The sequence below is a fragment of the Hydra vulgaris genome, chromosome 05 (assembly GCF_038396675.1).
Source record: "Hydra vulgaris chromosome 05, alternate assembly HydraT2T_AEP".
Taxonomy (NCBI): domain Eukaryota; kingdom Metazoa; phylum Cnidaria; class Hydrozoa; order Anthoathecata; family Hydridae; genus Hydra; species Hydra vulgaris.
The window spans coordinates 17385783-17406241 of NC_088924.1; the positions used below are offsets into that span (position 1 = coordinate 17385783).

At 27.8% G+C, this 20459-nt stretch overlaps 1 protein-coding gene across 2 annotated transcripts; it reads left to right on the forward strand.

Moving 5' to 3' along the window:
* The first annotated feature begins 3932 nt into the window (after positions 1-3932).
* On the forward strand, positions 3933-20064 carry LOC136071893 (U1 small nuclear ribonucleoprotein C-like). Of its 2 annotated transcripts, none has more exons than XM_065797552.1 (5): positions 3933-4060; positions 14199-14241; positions 16626-16734; positions 19126-19257; positions 19359-20064. In XM_065797552.1, exons 1-5 carry the CDS (start codon positions 4053-4055, stop codon positions 19601-19603), a joined length of 537 nt encoding a protein of 178 aa, XP_065653624.1. In that variant the 5' UTR covers positions 3933-4052; the 3' UTR covers positions 19604-20064. The 2 variants fall into 2 exon arrangements, with proteins under 2 accessions (XP_065653624.1, XP_065653623.1); XM_065797551.1 differs by having other exon boundaries at positions 19126-19272; positions 19359-20013.
* Positions 20065-20459: the final 395 nt, after the last annotated feature.

A 20459-nucleotide genomic window follows, 5' to 3' on the forward strand; every position in this document is an offset into this window, starting at 1 on the left:
CCCCACCGAAATCAATCAATCCTTTCGGCGTTTTATATAGTAAAATCCTATTTCTTTTTGCGACTACGAAAACATGTGAGTATTTTATATATATTTTTTAAATATATTTCTTTAATTAACGTTGATTAAAATTACTTTATACAACTGGTCTTAAACGACTGGTGTAAAGAGCTGTGAAATGATTTTTTTTTTATTCTTTTTTTTTCTTTTAATAATTACAATTTTTTGCGTTCAAGTTGGCCAATTTTCACTTTAATTTGGCATTTTTTCATTTTAATTTGGCAGTTTTCACTTAAATTTGTATAGTGCAAATTGTCAAATTAAAATGAAAAAATGCCAAATTAAAGTGAAAATTGGCCAACTTAAACGCTTAAAAGGTGTAGTTTCTGCAAAGTTAAAATTTTTGTATTTTGTCATTGAAGTTAATTATCAATTTAGCACTTTTTATGAAAATATATTACTCTTTGAATTTCAATCTGATTTTGGAAAACAAATATCTGGATGTATTTCTGTAAAAAGGTTTTGTCAGTTTGAATTTGTGTTGTCGTAACTGTGAGCCTTCTCTCGATGTATTGTGATGATGGTTTGATGGATAACCTAATTTTTTTTAGCATGGCCATAATGATTTTTGGCATTATTGTTGATTGTTTGGTATTGTTGTAGTATTTAGGACTTTTACTTTTTAACATACCACTTTTTAAAGGTCATTTATACATTTATAAGATTTTTTTTTAGTACATATATATTTTACAATTACAATGTAACACGTAATTATTCCAAAATAAAAAATTGATGGTATAGATAAATAAAAAAAAGCAAATATCGTTAGCATAAAATTGTAAAGACAAAACGAGTCTCCAAAAAAACAGCCGTATACGACTTCGATATAAAATGATATAATTATAATAAGATGAAATGACAACAGTATAATAAAAACGTATAAAGCTCCAATAAGTATATCTCTATATTATACCAAATAAAGTATTTTACTATATATTGTATACTTTTGCATCTTGTGATATGTTTCAATATGTATTAATTTATTGAGCTGTTTTAAATATTATACTTTTTTTAAAAGAGAAAAAAAGGTAGATTGGAATTACTTATACGTAGTCGTAGGGAGCTCGCAGAAGATTGAAATCAGTTTTGTCACCGAGTACCTTTATACTAGACATGTAGTATACATAAACTAGTCGGTTCGCTTTGTGATTTATGTAAATATTTTTAAAAATTTTTTTCAAAAAAATTATTGTTATCCTTTTTTCTTATTTATTTATTATTATTATTATTATTTTTAATGCTTGATTACATTTTGGTTTTAGTGTAGATTTTGGCTTTGAATGAAAGCCGTATGAAAGAATTATTATTTAATATGATAACTAGATTTTTTAATTTTGTTTTCAAAGAGTTTTCATTATTCAAATTAATCAGTGATTCGTTCTTAGATAGTATTTTATTGTATAAATATGGACCTCGATATGAAATAGGGAATATTGAGAGTTTTTTTGTTTAAAATGGTAATTTAAATTTTCTTGTCGCTCCTGTATTAAATTTGTTCAAATTTTTTTCAAAAAAGTTTGTCGTAATAATGCCTTGGCACCAAATCTAGTTTGTATTTAGACATAAACAGTATAAAACAAACAAAATATTTTATGTATATTTATAAGACTATTTTGAATAAGGGCTGAGCTTGAGTAAATTTGCTTTGTTGTAAACAAGCCTTGAGGCATGTTTTGACGTATATAACGGTCCTGGCTTTGATTTGTGAGTACAGCCGCATGTTATATTGGCATACATTACGTAGCTATGTATAAAAGAAAAGTAAATAAGTTTAAGATTATATTATGATAAAAATGGTCTTGCTTTATAGAGCAAACCTTTATTTCTAGATTTTTGTGTGTTTATATAACTAACATGGGTTTTCCAAGAGATATTTTCATTAATCAAAACCCCAAAAATTTGGTATTCTGAGTACTTTCAATAATTCTGTTTTCTATATTAATAGTTGGAAGAATTGTGGTTGTATAGTTTATTAACAACTATACAGTTTTTATATATCACTCGTATTAGCTCTCTAATGAAGAGTGTTTACAAGTTAAGAGTAGCGTAGAAAAGAGAAAAGCGTGGGCTTAACCGTTAATATATATTGTACACATAAGAAGCCATTGTTCGCACTAATGAGCGCGACAGGGATATCTTATTTTTTTGTTTATTAGAGTGAAATAGTATGTATTTAGATTTTTCTATCTTTAGTAAGATCATTTATTAGCCATAAACCATATATTCATCTTTTTCAGCTCAATATTTGTTATATTGAGCTGAAAACATCTTAGATAACATAAAGTAAATCAATGATTCATAGCTGATAAACACTTTTTGCACGTTAAAAAAACTAAATTCATCCTATTTCATAATTCATCCAATTTCATAAAACAAATAAAGCAGGGCCGTCCCAAAAAAATCACACAGGGAGGGGCGGGGCTGACGTATCTGTTTTTTGTTCTTTAAAAAGTAAAAACGTACTGACTGCTTTCTAAAAATAAATGTCCTTAAACCTAATTTTGAAAAGTTAACATGTTAGATAAGTTTTTATATAATTTAAATAAGTTAGGAAACATCTAGTATAGTATGTAAACTTATCTTTATAAATTTTTTTTTATACTAAATTACAATATTTCTAGGGGTCATATATACCCTCGTTATTCAAGTAATATAAAAAACCGTTAAAAAAACAAACAAATAATAAAACTTCAATGTAATGTGTAACTACAAACAAAAAGTATTTTGATATACAGTCGTCCCCCGGTTAACGAACTTAATTCGGAGTACGAACTAGTTCGTTATCCGAAAAGTTCGTTAACCGAAACGCGTTTTCCCATAGGCCGCCATTAAAAAATTTTTAATTGGTGGATTTTGCCGAAATAATGGGGGAAAAAATTCAAAAAATTGTCCAACTTGATAAATAAAATAGGCAAAGGTGAAATGATTGAAACCTGAGATTTATGCACTTTTAAAAATTGAAACAAATTGAAATTGTGCATGAAAATTGCTTGTCAAAGTTTTAGAAAAAACTAAAAATTGAACATGAACATTGCTTATCAAAAAATGGTTGATTTATTCACACCAAACTCCTTAGCCAGGTCACTTTGTTTTTCACCTTTTTGCACTCTTTGAATGATTGTCTTTTTCTCTTCAAGAGTGAAAACTTTTCTGCTTTTTTTCGCAGGGTTCGACATTTTGAAAAATCGCAAAATCGAAAAAATCGCAAGTGGGAAAAAAACATAGAAAAAAGCACAAAAATGCATGAAAAATATTAGTGAAACAAGAAAAGAAAAAAATGAAACAACAAAAGCACACCCAGCACAACCATTCACCTCCCAGGCTTCCATGACACTCACAAAACTGAGGGGGAAATGCTGAACGGCGCGCCCGACCTTCACGCGCGTGTGCACGCCATTTGGCGGTCCCGGTTCGTTAGCCGAGTTCCGGTTCGTTAACCGGGGGAGGATTTTGGGCAAACTTTTGGTTCGTTAACCGAAAGTTCGCTAACAGGGGGGTTCGTTAACCGGGGGACGACTGTACTTATGTGAATAAAAAAGATTGGAGTCAAATAAGATTAAATTTAATAGGTTTTATGTTGAATATAAATAAATGATATGAAAGTAAGAATAGGGTAAAACTGATAGAGGCCAATGAATATGAAAATCTCCAAATCTATAAATAGGTGTGACTCGGACACATAACTTCAATGAAAAATCGAAGATGTAAATGAAAAATGTTTAGCATTTGTATACGATTCAAAAAAATGATATTTATTGAAATGTTGTTATTTAGATTTAGTGTGTTGTTTCATTGCAAAATTTGAATAGCAACACGGCCTGCAGTGTATCGCCTTGATACACTGCAGGCCGGTCGAGTTGAGCGCATTTTACGGTTTCTTTGACTTTGACTTGGTTTTCCTCCCCAGTCTAAACATTAAATGAGCATGAGCCTAATGACGCGCGCTACTTTAAACTTGAACGAGCTGTAAATAAAGGGGAAAGAAATCCAAGATGCCCAAGTAAATATACGACTATTAATTTTTAACTCAGTTCTATGCACTTTTTTAAAAATGAAAATAATAGCATTGTGTAATTTGATGTTAATTTTACTTTTACGTTCAAGAATTAGAATATAACTTAATTGCATACTGTTTTATTTTTAACTTTAAGAATAGAAATGTTCAAAGAATACAATTCCAAATTTTTATCATCGTTTAATTTAAATAATGTGTATCTACATAATTTTAGTTTATTGTCGCAATTATGTTGTGTATATATAAATCATAGAAATTTATCTAAATGCTTAAGAGCTTGCTTTTTGTTTTCTACAAAGCTAATTGGTAGTTTCTAATTTCTTAGCTTCTTATTAGTTTAATTTATTATATATATAGATATATAGTTATAGTTTATACTTTAAATAATAAATGCTTTTGAAAAGTTCTTGTACTAGTATATCTGCTATATATGCTATGTATGTTATAATTATTCTATTATTATTATTAGTATATATATATATATATATATATATATATATATATATATATATATATATATATATATATATATATATATATATATATATATATGTATATATATAAATATATATGTATATATATAAATATATATGTATATATATATATATATATATATATATATATATATATATATATATATATATATATATATTATTCCTTATGTTTAAATAGTCTCTTCTGGTGAGAGCGCAACAAGCGAAAAAAAGATTATTTTAGGCCTCTTAACTGTAGCTTTACCTACATATATATATACACACACACATATTTATCTATGTATTTATATATGCGTATGTATGCACATATATAAATACATAAATACACACACATTTATATATAAATGTGTGTGTATATATGTATATGTACACGTATGTATATATATATATATATATGTATGTAAATATATATATGTAAATATATATATATATATATATATATATATATATATATATATATATATATATATATATATATATTTATATATATATTTATATATATATAGGCCTCAGCCATAATCAAAAAATCGGAAAACTCTAGTAAAAAGCCGTTTAGAGAAGTGGCTTACATGGCTCCCCATGTTTGTTCTATGAGAGCTTTCCTCTGCTCTCGCACTCATTTACTCCTGCCGAGGCCTTTGTATATGGGCAATTCCGTAAGAAAAAGGAAAAAAAAAAAAGCAAAAAAGTTACAGAAACACATACTAAACTCGATAACTCTTTTTTTTAACAATATAAAAATACTCTTAAGCAAAAAAGTTATTTAAAATAATCATTTTATTTTACCATAATATGATTTTAAAGTTGTAAAAGTTGTAAAAACGTGTTTTGACATTTATTTACAGTCCTTTTCTGTAGCGTTGAAAGTTGTATTGTAATACTATAATTGAGAACTAAATAATATTTTAAATAATCATTTATACTTTTTTTCTTATATCATTGATTGGGTCGTTTTATTTGTTGTTGTTTAATATTGGATTTTTTTGTTACAATCGTCACGATAACAAAAAAACATTAAAATGCTTGTAAAGCTTCAAATAAAAACTATGAAACTCAGCATATAAATAGTATCAATATGTACTAAATACACACATCAAATGATTATTTTTTTACCATGCTGTTCGCTGCATTTAGTCTGTTAGAGTTTTTTTTGTTCAGAAGTGGTAAAAAGTAAACGTTACGACCATCAGGCTACATAGAGTTAATATTTGAAAATGGTTTAAGACTTAAATGCTGTAACTTTTACATACTAAATTATATGATAGTACTTCACATTTCTGAAAAATTTCAAGTCATTTCCATTTTAGTTCATTTTTAATAGCTTAAAAAAGGTCAAATGTTGCAAAGAAAGAAAATTATAAACAGACTAAACTAAAAACAGGCTAAAAAAGAAAGAAATTTTAACAGAAGAAAAATAAATAAAAAAATTTAAACCTATAGCTCTAAAAAAAAAATCAGCTAATTTAAATCTAAAAAATTAAAACTCTAATAGAAAATTATTTGTAATTATGTTTAGTAATTATATTAAGGTTAAGTAACTCGTTGTCTTGGTTTGATGAGTTTCTAACTGGTTTTTTTTTTATATTAAGAGAGTATCAAATAAATCTTTTTCTTTCTTTTTTTTTTAATGTCTAAATATATTATATGATTAGTTTTAATTTATTTATGTATTATTAAATATCAATCAAAAAAAGAATACATAAACAAATAATAATAATAATAATATAAATAAATTTAACTAAACATTAAAAAAAAAAAATTAAAAGATATTTTTAAAATTCTCCTAATGCAAAAAATTCAGTTATAAGCCTTTCAAACCAACACAACAAACTATAATCTTTTTTGATTTTTTTATAATATTAAGCAAACTCTTTTAAATAAAATAAAATATACATCTAATTTTTTCTAATTTAATAAAGTTAGTTTTTTATTAAAAAACTAACTTTATTAAATTAGATTAAATTTAATACATTTTAATAAAGTTAGTTTTTTATTAAAAATAAGATTTTTAATAAAAAACTAACTTTACTAAATTATATAAAAAAGTATTTTTTTTAAAAGTTTATTGAAATGCATTTGTTGTCACCGTTGTTTATAAAAGTAAGAATACAAATTGTTTAAAAAAAATTACATTCATCAAAAAAAAAAACTTTTCAAATAAATAAAAGTTTTATTTACTACTCTTTATTTAATAGCATTTTAAAACTTTATTTAAAAACGTTTAGCTTAGTGTAAACAAATGTTTACATAGCATAACAAATAAATAACTTTGTTATGTTTTTGACTATTAAATTTAACTCATCAAAAAGTTTATTAAAAAAATCATTTTCGTTGTTGTTTATAAAATTAATTATAGTTGATATTGTTTTAAAAACATTTACATTCATCATAAAAATTACACTTTTTAACAATATAATATCTTTCAATAATTTAAATAAGTGTCTTTTATAGTATACAATCTTTAAAAGCAATTTCTCGCTTTATTACATTATACTTTATTTAGAACATTTTTTGAACATTTTCAAAAATCTAAAAAGCCGTGGTTAAGTTGTCGCAATAAAAAAATAAATGCGTAGTCAGGAATAGAGTGTAATTGCACACCCTTCCTGTCCACAACTGTGTGTCAAAAAGTTTCTTCCATAAACTGTAGTTTTGAGAGCTAATAAACCAGACCAGAAAGAGTTTAAAAAATTGAATTTTTTTTTTTCCTCAAATGATAGACTCCCTGCCCTAACTAAACCCTCAGTCGATGTAGCAACACTCCGTTGTGTGTTAGGCTATAAGATAGTCAATGTCGCAACACTCCCTTGTAGCAGCAGACTATAAGATAGTTGATGTAGCAACACTCCGTGCATGTTTTAAAAATATATTTTAATAAAACAAAAACAAAAACACTACTTATTAAAAAAGACTTTATTCATTATTATTGTGGTTTTTTAAAAAACAATAAAATTTATTGTACTTCCGCATTAATTTTTTTGACTTTTCGAAAAGTCAAAAAAATTAATTAAATTAAATTAATTAAAGTTGCAAAATTGTTGTCAAAAGAGACTTTTTTAAAAACTTATTAAAAAAAGAAAGAAGACTTATTTAAAAAGGAAAGAAAATTTTTATTTTACGAATTCTACTTTAACTTTGTGTTGTAATTATGTAATATTTTTATTCACATATATAATACTAAAATTTTGCTCTAATAAAAACAAAACAATTGTTACAGTATAAAATAACTTACATTATTAACTCAACAAGTTGTGAGCTATTTGTATAGTTAAAAATCAGACTGTTACAGGGCAATAGATGATTGCAGTGTATGGAATGAAACTTTAAGAACCATTGATAATGTTGTTTTTCATTTAAACAAAGTTTAAATAAATAAATATATCAACCCTCGGAATTAGATTCAGAATTTGGCAAAGCAGATCTATCTGCCGACCTGAAAATGTTTGAGGTCAGTAAAAAATTGCTGACCTCGTTTCTATGTTTTATGGTCAGACCTTTGTATCAAATAATTTGCCGACCTCTAAAAGATTGAGGTCGGGTAATTATTGCAGACCTCATTTTTCCTAATTCCGAGGGTTAATACATATATTCTTGTGATTTTAATGTGCGTACAATACATATATTCTTGTGATTTTAATGTGCGTACATACATACAATGTGCGTACAATACATATATTCTTGTGATTTTAATGTGCTTTGCTAATTATTGACAAAAGTCACACGCTGCATATTTTTATTATTACAACATTTTGCATTGCGATCAATAATTGTTGACAAGAGTCACAAGTTGTATTTTTAAATGCTATATGTAGCATACAATTTTTTTGTAAAAACGTTGAGGTTGTTGATAAGTAATAAAAACATTAAAAACAAAATGACTTCTAAATGCTTTGAACAACAAGCTAACTGGGCGTGTCTATTATCTCTGCAATATTAAGATGGACAGCCAAAGCAATCTATTTGGCAGATGACTTCTTTCTTCGTGATAAACAATATCACTTCAGATTGACACGTAGCGTACTTGCTTGCTGCTCTTTCGTGGAAGGTTTACAAGACCATGGAAGAATTAACAGCACCTGAACTGCCGGAAGAATTAACAGCACCTGAACTCCTAGAGGAATTAACAGCACCTGAACTGAATTAACAGCACCTGAACTGCCACCAATTCTTTGTACGAAACTACGTTTTGTACGAAGAGTTGGTGGCGAAACTGGAAACATTAGAAATGAAAAAATCGTCGTTAATCTCATGGTATGAATTTGGGAAAACTTATCGTAGCAATGAAGAATCAATACAGGCGTTTGCGCATCTGGCAGTTCAAGAATGTAAGTTCTTGCCTTCAGAGAGAGAGACGGCCAACTTGATGATCAATTTATTATTGGGATTAATGATGTTGCTGTTCTGTGTGCCATTCTTTGGGGAGAAGATGCGTTGAGCTTTGTCGATAGTGTCAAGACTGCATCCGTGGTTGTACAAACTAGATTAGATGCAGCATGTTTATCTGTGAACGAAGAGGTAAATGCAAGTTACCGAACAACTGGGACTGTAATGAAAAGTTATATACGGAAAAAGAAAAAAATGTTTCAACTGCGAATCATTAAATCACTTTGCACGTGAATGTACCTCTTTATGCAAACAATGCTTGCATAAGCATGCTGCAAAGGACTGCTACAAACGTCGACAAAACATGGAAAACTTAAATGGGACAAGTTCGCATTAGGTATTTCTACAAGAACTCGTCCCGAAATAATACTTCCTACTATAGACTTAGTAATAAAAGGAAGAAAAGCTACAGCACTTGTGGATACTGGTTGCTCACAATCAATTATCACCAAAAAGTTACTGTCATCTGACTATAAAGTGATTCGTGTAGTGGATGTTGCAACAATGGGCAGAATAATTTGATGTGAAGAAGTTGTAGTTAAAATATCACCACCTAACAAACGGTGCTTGGTGGATGTATTGGTGTTATATGTGGATGAAGTAATAAACAAATACGACATGATTATGGGTATAGATCTAGTAAAGTCGTGTGATAAACTGAAAATTGGCACTGGAAAATTGAAATTCTGTGATTCACTGATTAAGTTGTCATTGACACCTTGTGTTGCGACAATTGAAATTGAAACAAGCAAAGCTTAATTTGATGGCATAAAATGGGTTGTAAGTTGGGAGTGGGAGAACGAACTTAAAATTAAAAACAGAACAAGTCAGTATAATGTATCTAACCAACATCGTGAGGAATTCAACAACGAAATTAATGAATGAATCAAAGAAGGCATGCTTATCAAATATGACGATAAAATTATGGGGAAAGCTAAAGGATTACTACCGTTGATGTGCGTCATTCAAGATAATAAAAAGAAAATAAGACCGGTGCTTGATTATTGCGAACTTAACACCTATGTAAAAGCCTCTACAAGGGATGCGGATGTCATCAACAATGCAATGAGGGATTAGAGACTCATGAGTAAAAATAGTAACAACTCGGTGGTGGATCTAAAAAGAGCATACCTACAAATTCATGTTAATAAACAACATTGGCCTTACCAAATTGTCATTTACAAAGATCAACTATATGCACTTACATGTTTGGGCTATGGTTTGAACCTAGCACCTATGATGATGAGCTCAATACTACCATATGTTCTCCAACAAAATTCTGCATTTGCAAAATCAACAAAAAGATACATTGATGACACCTTAGCAACCAATGGAATGGAAGAAAGCTGGTGGCACAAATGAAGAGAATAGGTCTTCTCGCAAAAACATCTGAACTTTTGGCAAAAATCCAGTTCGTGCACTAGGATTGGAAGTAACAGTAAATCAGTCTACAAAGGAAATGTTTTGGAATAGAAGACTAAAGATTCCCATTATTAAAAACGTGCTCACCCAGAGGGAGATATTCTCATCATGTGGTAATCTGGTTGCTAATCTACCAGTTGCTGGATGGTTGAGGCTCGCATGCAGCTTTATAATGTACAAACAAAGCAGGTTCGGATGAACCTATTACGAATAAGTACGTTAACGAAATGATGCAGGAAGTCGTGGATAAAGTCATCAAATGCGATCCAGCAAAAGGCGTATGGAGTGTCAAACCAAATGCATCTCTAACTGTATGGTGTGATGCTAGTTCGCTGGCAAAAGAAGTTGTGATAATGCAAGGTGACAAATAAATAGAAGATGTGACATGGCTTTGACCAAAGTCTGATGCAATGCATATCAACGTAGCTGAATCGGATGCATGTATTGAAGGTCTCAATATGGCATTGAAATGGTACCCAAGTGATGTCTCTATCAAAACTGATTCTTATAGTTATTAAGTTCATTAAATTCTGAATTGGCTTGTGACAAACCTGTAAAGTGTGCTGTAGTAAGCGACCGGGGTTGATATTTTTTGATAAAACATAGCCGGAGCCGGGTTTGTGACCAGGGCTGCATTACTATTGATATTCCTTAAAAATATATTATTGTTATTTAAAACTCATGATATATTTTATATAAAGGTATATATATCATCTCATCATCATCGTCACCACCATCATTATCATCATCTCTACATCATCATCATCATCATACTCATCATTGTCATTATCATCATCATCATAATACCATCATCATCATTATCATCATCATCATCATAATATCATCATCATTATCATCATCATCATCATCATCAAGCATACAGTTGATGATGATGATTAAGATGATTATGATGATGATGATGATGATGATGATGATGATGATGATGATGATGATGATGATGATGATGATGATGATGATGATGATGACGATGACGATGATCATCATCATCTTAATCATTGGCATCATTATCATCTTCTCTGATACACACTATAAATATAATTACTACTCTCATACTCTCTCTAAGATCATTGCTTCTTTTCCTATCTTTTAAAGACACCATATATCCATCTGATCTACTTTGTTCTTTCTTATTTGTCATTGTAAATATTTATGAGTTATAGTATATTTGTATATATTATTTTTGTGACTTTTTCTTATATTTTCTTAAACTTTCATAACAAATTTTAACTTGACCAAAATTAAAAAAAACAGCAATAACAACAACAACAAAAATCCAGTCCCGCCTAGTAACCCCTGCAAATTGTGTTTGTTTAGCCGGGGCCGGGTTTGCAAAAACCTCTGTTTTTAGCCGGGGCCCCCGTCACTTACTAATGTGCTGGGCAATGTGAAATACTAATTTGACGAAGGCTTTAAATATTTGGTAAAATTGGTTGAGGATTATGCCATAAATATAAATGTTACATGGGTACCAACAACAAAAAGTATCGCAGATGAACTCACACGAGTGTCAACAAAGTGGATAAAAAACAAAGTTGCAACGCAAGAATGTAATATCATTTATAAGCACGATAATCAACAGATTAGAAAAGTTCATTCAATAGCACACATAAGAGTTTCCAAGAGTATGGAGTTATGCTCGCGTGTTGGTATCCACATTAACAGAGACACAGTGAAACAAGTTGTCGCTGAATATGATGAATGCAATTCAATTGATCCTAATGTGATTTTGTGGGATAAAGGAAATCTTGCTGTCAGCAAAGTGTGGGAAAAAGTAGTCTGCGATGTTACTCACGTTGATTCATTGCTATATCTCACCTGTATTGATTGTGGCCCAAGCAGGTACACATTGTGGACACCATTGAACAACAAAAGTGCAACAATGGTTTTTCAATCATTAGAAGCAATATGGTCATCGCTTAGACTTCCTTCCAAAGTTCTCCTAGATAGTTTTAAGTGGTTTAGATCTCAGACTATGCAAGTTATGGTGTCGAAGTGGGAAATAAGACTTATTTATCGAGCTGTTGAAAAACCATCAGGAAATAGAATTGTTAAAAGAGTTCATCGGACAGTAAAAAGAACAAATGGGTAAACCCATGTCAGTATTTTTTTTCAACAACGTTCCATCAAAATGAGGCACACCTTTTGAAATCTTTTGCCAACAATGCGAACACGTCCAAATTCCTGGAATCAATAAAGTCGAATCAACACAAAAATCCCTGACTAAGTTTCAAGGATGGAAAGTTGGCAATAAAGTGTGGGTGAAGCCCAAGCATATAGCGCTGTGTACACAGCGATGGTTAAAAGGAAGTATAGTGGCACTGCATAATGGTTTAACAGCTGAAATTGAAGTCAATGGACATACATTGCCACCACATTTTTCTCATCTGCAGCATCAATGTGTAGACAAAAAGAAGAAGATATAACAACTGATGACAATTACAATCTGAGACTGGTTAAACCTCCCGAAAAGAACTTAAAACATGTCATAATCGAAGATCCAAGTTCTCATATAAATTTCCTGGGCAATGGCGAAGCTGGCAATAGTATGGAGTGCACTGATCAAAACTATCCAACAAATTGTGAGACGGTTACAGCCTGATCAGTTAACTCGCTATGGGAGAAGAGTGTTTCCTAACCAAAAGTATCACGGTTATGTATGAGCTCTTGTCAATAATTAGTTTCTTTTGTCAATAATTAGCTTTGCTAATTATTGACAAAAGTCACACGTTGCATATTTTTATTATTATAACATTTTGTATAACAATCATTAATTGTTGACAAGAGTCACAAGTTGTATCTTTAAATGCTATATATATAGCAAACAATTTTTTTGTAAAAAGGTTAAGGTTGTTTATAAGTAATAAAAACATTAAAAACAAAATATATATTAAAAGCAAATTTGTATATATATTAAACCTCGGAATTAGGGTTGGCATTCGGCAATGCCAACCTTACTGCTGAACTGAATGTGTTTGAGGTCAGCAATAAATTGCGAACCTCATTTTTCCTAGGCTCTGTGTATATATATGTATACATATATATATATATATATATATATATATATATATATATATATATATATATATATATATATATATATATATATATTTATATATATGTATATAAATATATGTATATATATATATTTATATATGTATGTATATATATATATATATATATGTATATAAATATATATATATATATATATTTTTATATATATGTATATAAATATATGTATATATATATATATATATTTATATATATATGTATGTATATATATATGTATATATATATATATATATATATATATATATATATATATATATATATATATATATATATATATATATATATATATATATTTATATATATATATATATATAAATTAGTAAAAACACTTATTTATATTTTATCAATTTGTTTCACTATCAATAGGTTTAGCAGGAACATACTCTGAATTTTGTTATGTATTTTCAAATAGAACTGTTTTAACTAAGTAAATGGTATTGATCATATTTTGTTAAATTTGATTAAAAGAATAAGAAACACACTATTTAAATTTATTTTTCAATATATCAAGTTTTGTATTTTCTCTAAACATTTATCTTTGCTTTGAATTAATTTAAATGACTCAGTTCTTTTAAAAGTTATATCTGTTTCGTATATGCTTCAAATATGCAATCAAATTTATTAGATAAATTTGACTGCATATTTAAAGTATGCAGTTAATAAACTTAACTTTATAAATAAGTTAATAATGTTTATGTTAGCAAATTGTTTTAATACAATGAATTTACTTTTAGATATTTCTGTGATTACTGTGATACATATTTGACACATGATTCAGTACGTATATACTTTGAGTTTCTTCATTTTTTTTATTATTTTTTTTTAATATCAATGGTTCAATATAAACGTTTGTTTTATTTATGTGCTTATAATACTCTTCCATAAATACACATGTACTCATGAAATTTTGAAACATGTTTTTAAAGTTTCATTGTAACTCTCATTTTTGTGACCTACAATTTTTTTAACAAGTTTTAGATATTTTTGTAACCTTTTTTGTTTAAATATGATTGAATCATTAATATTTTGTAAAGCTTATTTTCATGCACTTTTCAATACTGCTGTTTCCTTTTTCTAATTATCAAATAAATTGAGATTGTTAATAACATATTGTCAGGTTTTTCAAAATTCTTTTAAACTTTCTTAAAAGGAGTTCAAAACACGTTGTGTTTAGATAAAAAGGAAATGATAAAAAAATTAGTTTTTTTTTATCAAATTGAGCCACGAAGATCAATAACCTGCTATATTGTTGGTTTTTCTTTCTATTAAACATACACCATTAAGTCTTTGGTATTTAATCAGGATCTCAAAGTTGTTATGTTGCATATTTAATTTTAAACCCATTTCATACACTGTTCTGATTATCTTTAAATATGCTTCACTGGCATTTTGCTCAGCAGTTTACAAGTTTTAGATGTCAGTGATGAGACAGCCATTTCCAGTTCCTTCAGTAGGGTTTCCATTATTGATTAGTACCGCTAATTTGTGAATACGCCCTTTAAGATAATGATCAACCTTTATTAAAATTTGAGGTTTTCAAATTAAAATTTATGAATTTCAAAGAATCTGTTGAGAGTTCCTCTATAGAGTTGGAAAAGAATTGCACATAAATAAAATAAAATGTAAATTGATCTTATTAATAGTTATTAATAGCTAATTAAACTGTTAACAAACATTCAATCTGATATTATAAGAGAAAATTTAGTTTAAATATTTCCTGGATTGACAAAACAAAATAAGCAAATGATTAGAATTTTTACCTAATGTTTTGTTGTAAACACTTTCAAAGAATCAATTGCTTCTCTGTTAACTGAAGGCTCTCTTAAAATAGCTATTTTATTCCTTGCACAATTCTTACATCACCTTTTAATAACTAAACCATTTTCTTCTGTGTATTCAATCATTATTTCTTTCCCTCATGAAAAAAATGTTTTTATTATCTTAGATATAGGTTTATTAATTATTTTTTACTTTAGATTCCATTTTTAAAAACTCGTGATGCTAACAATAATATTTTCTTCCCTCTATTTTTTAAACTCTTAAGAAAGAAAAAGTAAAAAATCCCTGACACGCTAAACATAATTAGGGGTTATGAAGCTCTGCTTCCTCTTGTTTTTTTTTAATTTATTATTTTATTTTAGATTTAACATTTTTGAATAAAAGTACAATTGAAGGTTGAGAAATAAAAGTTCAAGTCAAATTTTAAATATTATTTACTCAATTAAAACTCTAAGAATAATTATAACAAAAAAAATTTTATCATATTCATCATCTAAATGTTTATATATGTATATTTTTATCATTATATTCTTTGTGTGATAATGTTGCAATACTATATATATGCAATAGATTATATATATGCAATAGAAAATATATGCAATGGTTTTCTAAACATTATACTCCAGCTAGAAATATTTGATGAAATTGAAAATATATTAAATATGAATTGTAGAGATATATTTCATTTGGAATAATCACAAGCAATTTTGTTTTCATAAAACCAACTACAAAAACTCAACAAACTCCTTGCATGATGCAAACTGCATTTAAAGTATTGCTTTAATTCTATGATACATAGGGCATTCCTATGACTTTTTGGAATTCTTTACTAATTTATAAAATATTATTTAACAAAAAAATAATAATAATAAGCAAAACATATACGATTTTCAGTGTGTGATTTTTTTGGAAATGCTCAATAAGATCTAAAAGTTGCACTAAAAATTGCACTAAAATCTTGAGTAAAAAAATGTGTGACCAAATGAATGAATGAATTTATTTTTTCATTTTATTAAAACTTTTATTTTATAAACTTTATTCATTACTACTTTTATTTGGGGGTGGCAGGGGAGTCAAAAAAATGACTTTAAAAAAAAATTATGAAATCACATTGAACCTTTAATATATGTCTTATGTTTATATTTGCAGAAATATAAACATAAGACATATATTAAAGGTTCAATGCTTTAATATATGTATTATGTTTATATTTGATTTTTTTAAAACTTTTTATCAAAAGTTTTTAAAAAATCCGTTTTTTTTTGTAATGGTGATGTAAAATAAAAACTAGTTTTAGAATATCCTGGTTATAGCGTTTACAAGTTTTCAAATAATAACATGTTTTTAAGATGTATTTTCAAGTTTTATAAACATCTTTTTAGCCATCAGTCCGCAAGACACATAACAATGGGCGCAAGCACAAAGACAATGTCAAGTTTTATTATTCAAAATGGATGGAAGACCAAGCACAGGCTCTAATAGATCAAACTAGTTAGTATTTTATTTTTTATTAATTAAACTTGATTTTTGTTTTTGAAACTTAACTAGTTATTATTGATAAAGTAAGTTTGAAATTTTTAAAACTATAAAAGAAATTAATAGGCATTAATACCATTTAAATGCTGCTGAGTAACATTAAAATTTAATAACAATGTTTGACTGGCAAGGATAACAATCTTGTTCTACAAATTGCCAAGTAACACCACTATAACATGAAATAAAATAATATAAACATATATAAACTATAAAAACATTGTAACACATAAAAGTATAAATTAATAAAAAACATTAAAGTTATACATTAAAATAAAACATTGGTGTAAGACTTGTATAATAACATACCTTGCCATGCATTTTGTCAACTTTCAAAAACAAACTATCAAAGATCTTGTTCTTGATTACACATGGCCTTTATTTAACCAATTCATCTCTATCAAGGACATCTTGGCAATATTAAATTTTATTCAGGGGTTGCAATTTTTTGAATATATAAATTATATATAAACCTCTAGAAATTCTTTCCTTAATTTAACAACTGGTTCATCATAAAGGTTTTGAAAACATTTTCAACTTTTTAATTATCTAAATCTTTCAAAAAAAAACTTCAATCAATTTTAAAACTAAATAAAGTTTAATGTAAATTATTAATAGTTAATAAATTTAATATGTATAGTAGTTAAAATTACCAGAGTTATTATTAAAAAAACCAGAAGTTATTTAAAAAAAGTAGGAGTTAATAAAATTTTCTTGACTAAAAGTAATGCTTTAAAGTCATTTTTTCTCAAGAAAATCAAGTTAGCTGCATGGTTTCGTGAGAAATGACAATAAGGTGGGGTTATTTTTGTAAAAATCTTATAGTTTTATTTACAGTGACAAAACAAAAAAAATGAAAAATGTATACATATTTATGTTCACAAATCTTTACAAAGAATCAAAAGCATCAACTATAATGATGCCATGTTACAATAGGCACTTTGGTTTTTCAGACATACTTTTTGCTGATTTCTACTCCCACTGGCATTAAGAGTAATGAAGTTTTTCCTTCTGAGGCGATCCTGCATAACTATAAACAAAGGATGGGTAGCTTTTTTTTACATATTTTATCTAAAATTAGTCTTTTTGTTTGTTAAGCATTATTAAAAAGTAAACAATAAAATAATAAGTTTGTTATATGTTTTATAAAATATGGTAGAGATATTGTTAATGGTGTTGTTGTGAATAGAAATAAATTAAGGCATTAAATCATTCTTTTTTTCTTTTTTTTTTTTATCTCTTTTAAATCTTAGCTTTCCTCTTGAGCTTCTTTGCATAGCTCTCCTTAATGATAGTTCGAAAATCATCATGGAGAAAAAAATAACAGAAAACTTTGCTTAGGGTTTCTTCTGCCTTGTTCTCAAAGCATCTTTAGCGGGCACTTATTAAAAAACACCTGAAAACCCTTCAATATAATCAGAACTCCTTTCACTTATGATTACAATTAATCACATCATTTTAATGATGCATCATACATAAAGAAGCATCACATCATTTTAATGAAACTATTAATTATGCTTAAGCAAATAAAGTAAAATCGTTATAATTAAAGCCCTAAAAAATGGATAAAAACACTTGACCATGTTTTAAACTTAATTTTTTTTTTTCTTCATAGTAGAAGGCTAAATAGTATTGCAACTAAAATTACTGACGTCACTGAAAAGTTATTATAGATTAATATTATTAAAGCAGAAATTTTTGTTACATATTTGTACACAAATCCTTAGCAAAACAATGAATTACAGTTTCTTTTATATTCTATAAATATTCTTATTTTTTCTTTTAAAAAACGCTAAAATTTTATTACTGTGTTTTGGTTGAAAATGCTGTATCCACTATGCTTCCTTATTCTCCTTCGGTTTATGCTTTACTAGTAGATGTTTGTTTTTAAAATAAGAATCACTTTTATACTTCAGTGTTATCTTTTTTTTTTAATTTGCAACAATATTAACCACTAGTGTGTCTTAAATATTGGTGATAAAACATCTCATAGAGATTTTTAGACAAAGAAAAAATAAATAGTAGTTTTTTATTTATAATTTAAATACTAGGGCACTGCAATGTTTTTATTTTGTAATTCTCAAGTGTATATAGTTTCTAGCTATAGAGAAAGTGTTTATAAACTGTTTTATTTTATTTTCTAAGTTACCTGAGAACACAATAAAGTTGTTTCATTTCATGCTTAAAGTTTGTTTTCAAATTTTTGCAATATTTAAGCTTTGTGTTTCTTATAAAAGTCTTATTTAAAAAAAAAACTAGTCTATATACAAATATGGTTTTTAGGTTTTTAAATCACATTTTATTATATCTTAATGTTTTATATATTCGTTTATTTATTACAATATTTAGTTAAGCAAGCTGAGAAGTCATCAAGGAATCAACCAAATATGCCTAATTTTCCTCCTGGTATGCTACCTCCTGGAATGATGCCACCACTTGGAATGATGCCTCCTATGCCTCCAGGAATGATGCCGCCAATGGGTATGCCACCACCAGGTTAAATTGAAAATGTTAATATTAGACAGTTTTTCTGTCTAATATCTTATTTTCTTAACTGCTATCATGATGTATCTTGATTTTAGGTGGTATGATGCCTCCTGGAATGCCTCCTGGAATGCCTCCAATCGGAATGCCTCCTCGCATGAGTTCTCACATAGGCGCACCTAATAGTCTTAAACGACCTGGTGGACCAATAAATGGTGGTCCTCCTCCTCAACGCCCTATGGGACCTGGAGGTCCTAGAGGTCCCCCGCCTGGGATGGCACTTCCAACGATGCTTCCTCAGGGAATGCCTCGACCTCCTATTAGAGCAGGATTTCGAAGCTAAAAGAATTATAGGATTGTAGAATTGGAATAAGTGGAGAATAAAGTATTTATTTATGCCGCGCTTGTGTGGAAGATATATTTGCGTATCAAAATCTCATATTAAATTGTGAGTAATCTCCGTAAACTGCGTGCTGCTATTAAGTTTAATTGTGCTTGGTGTTGCCAGTCTTTTTCAAAGTTTTATTTAAGTTGCATTGTCGTTGTGTTGTGATTGCTGGCAGCTCTATTACAGTCCTTTCTTGTTATAGTTAACAAGTGTTGTATAGGACTTTTATTTTTATTTTTTTGGTTTTAAAATTTAATATTCCTTAACTGTTTTTAAGAACATGATCGCACATTCTTTCTTGTCGAAAATGTGACAAGTTTCTCACAAGGGTTTTTGTTCATGAAATTATATTTTTGAATTCTTTACTTTTTCTTTTTTTAATCGAGTTGATCGAATTTGCAAAATTAAACTTACATGACTTAAGTCTTTTAAAAAAATAAAAATTAGAACTCTCTACTCACAATTTATAAATATAATTTTAGAAATTATTATTTTTTTTAATTGATTTTAAAAAGAGTTAAGTTTTTTTGTTTGTTTTTCTTTAATTGATCAGCGCCTTTTCGAAATTCACATAAAATTATTCCCCAGACATTCAGTGAAATTATTCTATTTCAATACATTTGTTCTAAAAATTATTATTATGTAATAATAAAAATTACTTTCAAATAAATGTCGAGTTAATCAATGCAACAAGACACAGAACAAACTCGTAAAAAAAAAATTTTTACTCGTAAAAAAAGGCCGATAATTTTAAACAAATCCGATTAGTTGTTAGTGGCGCCGAACAACTTTTTATTTATTGGTATTTAAT

Excerpts from the sequence above, each read along its gene's own strand:
- LOC136071893 (XM_065797551.1), top strand. Across the intron at positions 14,242-16,625 it reads CATATTTGACACATGATTCA|CCATCAGTCCGCAAGACACA; the intron begins GTACGTATATAC and ends ACATCTTTTTAG. Across the intron at positions 16,735-19,125 it reads GGCTCTAATAGATCAAACTA|TTAAGCAAGCTGAGAAGTCA; the intron begins GTTAGTATTTTA and ends TACAATATTTAG.